Genomic DNA, 9929 nt, shown 5'->3' on the forward strand with positions numbered 1-9929 from the left:
GAACAGTTTTACTCAGCTGTTGCTGAGTCAGTTCTGTGAACTTCTATAACCATCTTGTGTCATATACACATGGTTGCTTATATGCATGTATGCATGCATCACACCAAAACCACAACACATTTTTGCACACACTTGGTGAATAACTCTTATTCTGATTCTAATATAACTACCGTACATGTTTCACTATATTGCACGTTTAAATATATTGCACAGCCCTAATAAAAATTCAGCACTGTGTCACAGAAATAATTTGTATTTTAAAGTATGTTAAAATAGGAAACCAATATTCGAAATTGCAATAATATTTCACAATTTTACAGTTTTTTTTATCTGTATTTTTGATCAAACAAATATAGCCTTGATGTGCATAACAGACTCTGAAGACTGAAGTAATTAATGCTAAATGTTCAGCTTCACAGGAATAAATTACACTTTAATTTCTACTAAAATAGGAAACAGTCTTATAAACAGTAATATTTTACAATAAGACTGTTTTACTGTATTTTTACCAAATAAATGCAACCTTGATAAGCATAAGAGACATCTTTAAAAAAAAAAAAAGTGAATTATTCCAAACTTACATACATACACTCCCTTCATAAAATATCTCAGCAATTAATTCAGTTTTTTTTTTGATCAAATAAATATAGCCTTGATGTGCATAACAGACTCCATTAAAAATCTTCACAGGAATAAATTACACTTTAATTTTTTCTAAAATAGAAAACGGTCTTATAAATTGTAATAATATTTTACAATAAGACTGTTTTACTGTATTTTTATCAAACAAATGCAACCTCGATAAGCATAAGAGACGTCTTTCAAAAACCTTAAAAAAATATTAATTATTCCAAACTTACATACATACACTCCCTTCATTAAAATATCTTAGCAAATTAAATTTATCAAATAAATATAGCCTTGATGCGCATAGCAGACTCCATTAAAAATCTTACTGTTCCCAAACTTTTGAACAGCACTTTTTTTAACCTTCAGTTTTTAATCAGTGTAATGGCAAAAAATATTAAGTGACACTGAAGTAATGGCTGCTAAATGTTAAGCTTCACAGGAATAAATTACACATTTTAATTTCTACTAAAATAGAAAACGGTCTTATAAATTGCAATAATATTTTACAATAAGACTGTTTTACTGTATTTTTTTCAAATAAACGCAACCTTGATCAGCATAAGAGACATCTTCTTAAAAAAAAAAAAAGTTAATTATTTTAAAGTTACATACATACACACACTCCCTTCATTAAAATCTCAGCAAATTAATTCAGTTTTTTTTGTGATCAAATAAATATAGCCTTGATGCGCATAACAGACTCCATTAAAAAAACATTAAAAATCTTACTGTTCCCAAACTTTTGAACAGCACTTTTCATCTTCAGTTTTTAATGAGTGTAATGTCAAAAAATATTAAGTGACACTGAAGACTGAAGTAATGGATGCTAAATGTTACACTTTAATTTCTACTAAAATAGAAAACGGTCTTATAAATTGTAATAATACTTTACAATAAGACTGTTTTACTGTATTTTTTTTTTTTTCAAATAAACGCAACCTTGATATGCATAAGAGACATCTTCTTAAAAAAAAAAAAAAGTTAATTATTTTAAAGTTACATACATACACACACTCCCTTCATTAAAATCTCAGCAAATTAATTCAGTTTTTTTTGTGATCAAATAAATATAGCCTTGATGCGCATAACAGACTCCATTAAAAAAAAACATTAAAAATCTTACTGTTCCCAAACTTTTGAACAGCACTTTTCATCTTCAGTTTTTAATCAGTGTAATGTCAAAAAATATTAAGTGACACTGAAGACTGAAGTAATGGATGCTAAATGTTACACTTTAATTTCTACTAAAATAGAAAACGGTCTTATAAATTTTAATAATACTTTACAATAAGACTGTTTTACTGTATTTTTATCAAATAAATACAACCTTGAAGAGCATAAGAGACGTCTTTCAAAAACCTTAAAAATGTTAATTAATCCAAACTTACATAAAAACACTCACTTCATCAAATATCTTAGCAAAATAATTCTGTTTCTTTCAGATTATTTGAAGTCTTTTCCTTTATTTGTGGTTTTATGTTACAATTTATGTTTTTAATTTTATTAACCCACAACTGCAAAATATGTTAACTTATTATTATATAAAAAATATTGTGAACATCTACATTCAAGATGACATACGTTAATCCATTGCTCATGGGTGGATCTATGCATTCTTTCCCTATAGCCAAAGGTAATTTATGTTGCTTTCGCAACTCTCACCTCTCCATGCTCTACTGCTCTGCCCTTCGGGGTGTCCTCAGGTAAGAAGTAAAGTCTAGAACTGGCCAGCAGGCGGCGTTGCGTCTGATCTTCCCATAGTAATGTGACCTCTGCTATACACACGGGCTCCTGGGGGCCACAGCGCATGAAGTAGAACTCCCCAAGCTTCCAAACCTGCGTTGGACCCCCAGACGCTTGCTTGCAACCCACTGACTTATAAAAGGCAAAGGACCCTCGAAGGCAGCTGGGAGCACCTAACCACTGTTTAGGACAAAAGCAAAATTTTAGAAAATATACATAGGATTGTATGCACATATGAAAACAGCAGAATAAAGTCACCCACATTACAGCTTTTTTGCAGCTGTGTGAGAAAATTACACATTTGCTTAGAATACCTTCGACAATAATGAGTCACAGCACAAAAATGATAGGTTACGCAAGTTCACAAGCATTAAAAACAGTCTATGGTTAAAAAACAACTTATCAATTCATATAGTTCACTTGGTTCACTTTGCTCCTGTCAAAGTATTTTAAGCAAATAGAAGTGCTGTCATTACACAAACAACTCCTAACATTCAACGCTCTGGAAGAAAACTTATGCATATAAACCATGAAGCTCAAATACACACATGCAAACACCCTTCACATGATTCAAATTATCTGTCTGAGCAGTAAGCACTGCAGTCTTCTCAAATCAGCTGAGCAGCAGGAAAAATAATCTGACTTTTATCAGGGTTTTTGCAAAAGTCTGAGGCGAAAAAAAGCTAAATACTCAAAACATAATATATACAGTAGGGGCAAATTACACAGCTCAGCTACTAATCATTCACATAACCTACTCAGAATTGCTTGGTCCTCGTTTCCATGGTTGAAAACACATTCCAGTGTATTAATCTACTTTGGAATGGCCTAATAGCAGTGGAAAACGCATAAAGATTTTTTGTATTTGAGTTATGGAAAGTATAACACAAAAATGGTACAAAGATGGTGACAAAATGTGGTTTGCACATACATTGTATGTGTCAAAATTATGTAAATCATGTTCCATGAAGATATTTTTTTTAATTTCCTACCATAAATATATCAAACCTAATTTTTAATTCATAATATGCATTGCCAAGAACTTCATTTGGACAACTTTAAAGGTGATTTTCTCAATATTTAGCTTTTTTGCCACCATCAGATTCCAGATTTCCAAATATTTATATTTCAAACAAATATTGTCCTATCAAACCATACATCAATGGAAAACTTATTTATTCAGCTTTTAGATAATGTATTAATGTCAGTAAAAAAAAAAAAAAAAAAACTATATGACTGGTTTTACGGTCCAGGGTCAAATATATTTGTTATTTAATTTTTTATAACATTAAAATGTATTAATACTATTATTATTATTGTTGTTGTTGTTTTAATATCTTATTAAAATATAATAAGCTATTATTGTAAATGCATACTAAAATATCTAAAAAAAATAATATATATATATATATATATATATATATATATATATATATATATATATATATATTTTTTTTATTTTATTTTTTTTTATTTTTATTTTTTTTGGTTAAAAGCATGAATGTATAACGCTGTGGTTTAAATATATTGGTTTAAATAATTATTGTAACATTAAAATGTGTTAATACTAGTCTAATTGTTGTTGTTTTAATAACTTAAAACATACTATAGCTCAAAAAATAAAAGAAAATGGTTTAAAACAAATGTACAATACAGTGGTTTAAATATATTCTTTTAAATCATTTCATAGCATTAAAATGTAAAAGCATACTATATCTCAAAAATAAATAAAAAGAAAAAATATGGTTAAAAGCATGAATGTATAATACTGTGGTTTAAATGTATTCTTTTAAATAATTTTTTAACATTAAAATGTGTTATTATTAGTATTATTGATGTTGTTTTAATATCTTATTAAAATATAATACGCTTTTGTTATTGTAAAAGCATACTATAGCTCAAGAATAAATAAAAAGAAAAAAATGTGGTTTAAAGCATGAATGTATAATACTGGGGTTTAAATATATTCTTTTAAATCATTATTATAACATTAAAATGTGTTAATACTAGTATAATTGTTGTTTTAATATCTCATTAAAATATAACAAAGTTATTGTTAAATATATTCTTTTAAATATTTTTGTTCATTAAAATGTGTTAATATAAGTAGTAATTCTGCTATTTTAATATCTTATTAAAATATAATAAGCTATTATTATTGTAGACATATTAAAATAGCTTAAAAAATAAACAAGGAATATATATATATCTTAGTTAAAAGCATGAATGTATAATGCTGTGGTTTAAATATATTCTTTTAAATCATTATTATAACATTAAAATGTGTTAATACTAGTATAATTGTTGTTTTAATATCTCATTAAAATATAACAAAGTTATTGTTATTATAAAAGCATACTATAGCTAAAAAATAAAGAGAAAAAACGTTTTTGGTTAAAAGCATGAATGTATAACACTGTGGTTTAAATAAATTCTTTTAAATAATTTTTATAACATTAAAATGTGTTAATATTAGTTTTATTGCTGCTGTTTTAATATCTTATTAAAATATAATAAGCTTTTGTTATTGTAAAAGCATGCTATAGCACAAAATAAATAAAAAGAAAACAATATGGTTTAAAGCATGAATGTATAACACTGTGGTTTAAATATATTATTTGAAATAATTTTTAACATTAACATGTGTTAATATTAGTATTATTGATGTTGTTTTGTTATCTTATTAAAATATAATAAGCTTTTGTTATTGTAAAAGCATACTATAGCACAAAAATAAATAAAAAGAAAACAATATGGTTTAAAGCATGAATGTATAACACTGTGGTTTAAATATATTATTTTAAATAATTTTTTACATTAAAATGTGTTACTATAAGTATTACTTCTGCTGTTTTAATATCTTATTAAAATATAATAAGCTATTGTTATTGTAGACACAGTAAAACAGCTCAAAAAATAAATAAGAAATATATATATATATACTTTCTTGGTTAAAAGCATGAATGTATAATACTGTGGTTTAAATATATTCTTTTAAATAATTTTTTAACATTAAAATGCGTTAATATTAGTAGTATTATTGCTGCTGTTTTAATATCTTATTCAAATATAATAAGCTTTTGTTATTGTAAAAGCATACTATAGCTCAAAAAATAAATAAAAAGAAAAAATAATGGTTAAAAAATGAATGTACAATACTGTGGTTTAAATATATTCTTTTAAATCATTTTATAGCATTAAAAGGTGTTAATTCTAGTATTATTGATGTTGATTTAATATCTTATTAAAATATAAGCTTTTGTTTTTGTGAAAGCATACTATAGCTTCAAAAAAAAGAAAGAAAAAAGGTAAAAAAAAACATGCATGTACAATACTGTGGTTTAAATATATTTTTAAATCACTTTGTAGCATTAAAATGTGTTAATACTAGTATTATTGTTGTTTTGATATCTTATTAAAATATAGTAAGCTATTTTTATTGAAAAAGCATACTAAAACAGCTCAAAACAAAGAAAAGGAAAAGTGTTTTTTTTTATAAAGCATGAATGTATAATACTGTGGTTTAATTATATTCTTTTAAATCATTTTATAACATTGAAATGTGATAATATTAGTATTATTATTGATGTTGTTTTAATATCTTATTAAAATATAATAAGCTTTTGTTATTTTAAAACCATACTAAAAAAGCTCAAAAATAAATAATAAAAATGAATGGTTAAAAGCATGAATGTATAATGCTATGGTTTAAATATATATTTTTTAATATAATTTTTACAACATTAAAATGTGTTAACATTGCTATAATTGTTGTAATTTTAATATCTTATTAAAATATAAGCTTTTGTTATTGTAAAAGCATACTATAGATCCAAAAAAGGTTAAAAACGTGAATGTACAATACTGTGGTTTAAATAGTCTTTTAAATCATTTTATATATTAAAATGTGTTAATACTAGTATTAATGTTGTTTTAATATCTTAAAATATAGTAAGCTATTGTTATTGTAAAAGCAGACTAAAATAGCTTAAAAAATATAGAAAAAGAGTGTTTTTTGATAAAGCATGAATGTACAATACTGTGGTTTATATATGTTTTTTAATCATTTTTATAACATTAAAATGTGTTATAATTAGTATTATTGCTGCTATTTTAATGTCTTATTCAAATATAATAAGCTTTTGTTATTGTAAAAGCATACTATAGCTAAACAATGGTTAAAAACATGAATGTACAATACTGTGGTTTAAATCATTCTTTTAAATCATTTTACAGGATTAAAATCTGTTAATACTATAATAGTATTAATAGTTAATAGTTAATAATATTGTTGCTTTATTATCTTATTAAAATATAGTAAGCTATTGTTATTGTAAAAACATACTAAAACAGCTCAAACAAATAAAAAAAGAAAAAATGGTTAAAAACAATAATGTACAATACTGTGGTTTAAATATATTCTTCTAAATCATTTTATAGCATCAAAATGTGTTTATTCTAGTATTAGTTGTTTTAATATCTTATTAAAATATAGTAAGCTATTGTTGTTGTAAAAGCATACTAAAATAGCTCAACAAAATAAAGCATATAAATATAAAGCATGAATATACAATACATTTTTGTAAACTAAAATGTGTTAATATTAGTATTATTGTTGTTTTATTATCTTATTAAAATAATAAGCTATTGTTATTGTAAAAGCATATTATAGCTATTTTTTGTTGTTGTTAAAAGCATGGATGTATAATACTGTGGTTTAAATATATTCTTTTAAATCATTTTTGTAACATTAAAATGTGTTAATATTAGTATTGTTGTTTTAACATCTTATTAAAATATAATACACTATAGTTATTGTAAAAGCAGACTAAAATAGCTCAAAATAAATACAAACAGGTAAAATACTTAAAGCTATAAACAAACTGAATTCATTAGATGCTAGATATTTTATGAGGGCAGTGTATGTATGGACAATATATGTATTTTTAAATGATGATGATGAAGCTATTCATTTTTATGTCAACACCAAATAATATTTCCATTGCAAGAACAGAGTAATATCACAAATAATAAAAGAAAAGCTCTTACAGCATTGTAAGATCTTAAATCTAGCATATATGTATACAAGGTCTTTGTTTTCGTTGTTATTATTTTTTGTTTGTATTAAAATATTAATGAACGGAGTATAAACAATGCAACATGCACATGTATATTATTTCATTTATACGTAATATACGTATTTTGTAAAGAGACATGAATCGTACATGCAAAGCATTGTGTGCCATATGTTTTCCATAGTAACAGTGTCCCACTGCCTCTTGAAAGTGGCCTGAACGTGACATACTCAGTACTTTAACTTAAAATGTCAATCACAGGACTCGTTCACGAAGTAATACACAGTCACGGGTCACTCACCCCCGCCCCACCCCCACCGGTAACCCACATATTCACCGAAAAACCGACCAATCAGAAGCCACAACATTCGGCGTCCACATGTCGAGCACCTACTGGTAAAAAAGAGAACTAGTCTTACAGTTAAACCACAATACACGTCTGTGACTGTCAACTTTTTTCTTTATGTACTCAAACAAACAGCAAAAGAAATATATTACTCCATTTCCAAAAACACAGGGAAAGACTGAGAAAGATTTAGAGAAACATAACTACAACCAATATGACCTTGGAGCTCTTACTGTGCCCAGAATTGTTTACATTTATGATATATAAATGAAAATATACGTTCATGTTAGACTTATTAACGATGAAATTGTTTAAATTTCATATACAATATCTTAAATAACAACCGTGATAAACAACGTCCTCAATCCGGGTGCTTTGTGAGGCTTAATAATACTGGTATTCATTCAATACGTGCAACAACATATTTTAGGCAACTTCCTACTGCCACATACATAAAAGTCTCATATATCGTTTCACAAATGTACTGCTATAGCCTAGCATTTCTAGCCAAAAACGACTAATATCATATTAATATTAATAATACGGAACAACTAAACGATATTACGCTATATTGACCAAACACAACATTTTAAGTATAATATTACGGCTCATATAACGATCAAATAACTTAAGCATGACGAAAAAACTTCGTAGTCTCAAACAAAATCAGCAGCTCCACCAAGTTTACCTCTTCCTAGAAGTTTCATTACCACGTCATTTTTAAATCATGCTTAATATTCGCGATATTTCATCGAAAAATGTGTCGACCGATTGTGGTTAAAAACAACACAGCTTTGCCTTTAAAATCGCGGGCTCGACTCATATCGTTTTTAATAGAAAATAAAACAAAATCTGTTTGGCAAATGTGAAATGTGGGGGTGGGGGGGCAAGAGGGAGAATCTAGGTAGTCAACACGACACACAAAGAAATTAATCATTAACGAAAAAATCGAAATATCAAAAGCACGCGTTCTTGATATAACAATATTTTTTTACACAAATACGATATAGCATCAAGAAAATTTCAAATACATTTCAAAACAAATAAAAGTTTCTCGTCGAAATACGAGGCAATATTTTCAAGGCTTCGTTGGCTTGATTGGATAGGAATCAATTCGGTATTTTAGCGAACTTCAAATATTACGACGTGTCGAGGGAGCATCGGTTAACAAATAACGAATTTAATTTTCAAAAACAAAGAGGCAAATTTCAAGCTCGCGCGCCGACCGCCTCGAGCTGCAACAAAGTAACAATTTAAAGTTGTAATTCAGTTTACCTGTATCGTACTCTGCTCCATTGCAACTCAACATTCCCTTATCCCTCTCGATGCCCCCTATCAAGTTACACAGCCGGGTACTAACAGCACCGGCACACACATAAACGTAGCTGAAGAAAAGCTTGTGCTTTTTTGTGAAAATAGGGCAGGATCTAGGTGTGGCTTAACTCCATTTGCCAAAAGAACTTTAATATATGTTGTGCATTGTACATAAAATAGCTTGTGGAAACATGCTCGCTGTTTAATTTAATCCACTGACTAACAGCGATCATTAAATACAACACTATTTCAATATGGAGCCTTGAAATCAGCATTTCAAGACAAAATCTATATCTACAGCACAGAGCATGCGTGTTGATTTTTAATGAAACAGCTCATTTGGAATGCATTAAACAAATAGTGAACCCATAAAGATTTTTATTACTGGTGTGACGTGAAATATTTATTCATTCGTGTTATTTATTTATTCTATATAATATTTGATTATCATATACCCTATATGCAGGGGATTTCCTCTAATAAAAATATACATTTTCGAAGTGTAAACACTAGTTGTGTTTGCCAGCACAATCGCTTCCTAGAACATTTAGATGAGTTCGTTTTTGAAATGTAAAAAAGATATTAAAATATTTATATAATAAACAATATAAAATTCATTTATTTTGTTCTCCAGCAGGGGGAGTGCGCACGTGATCATTTCAACCAGACAATGGCTGTGACATTTCATTTTTTTCCTGCTCTTGCTGACATCATAAACCTGAATTGCATGAAAACATGGTTGACTCGTAGTTGTCTGTATTAGACTGTAAAGAAAAATATTCTCATATTAGTTATTTATTTATAACTATTTTAAAGATTTG

At 27.1% G+C, this 9929-nt stretch overlaps 1 protein-coding gene across 1 annotated transcript in view; it reads right to left on the minus strand.

The window, feature by feature from the left end:
- LOC141292550 (uncharacterized) overlaps nucleotides 1-9193 on the minus strand; it is a 23627-nt gene extending 14434 nt beyond the window's left edge. Inside the window, exons 1-2 of the mRNA XM_073824581.1 lie at nucleotides 9070-9193; nucleotides 2293-2553 (exon numbers count right to left, since the gene is read on the minus strand). Of these exons, the coding sequence (XP_073680682.1) occupies nucleotides 2293-2553; nucleotides 9070-9090 (282 nt within the window). The 5' untranslated portion in view covers nucleotides 9091-9193. The remainder of the gene's footprint in view (nucleotides 1-2292; nucleotides 2554-9069) is intronic.
- Nucleotides 9194-9929: the final 736 nt, after the last annotated feature.

The sequence above is a fragment of the Garra rufa genome, chromosome 19, assembly GCF_049309525.1.
Source record: "Garra rufa chromosome 19, GarRuf1.0, whole genome shotgun sequence".
Lineage (NCBI taxonomy): Eukaryota > Metazoa > Chordata > Actinopteri > Cypriniformes > Cyprinidae > Garra > Garra rufa.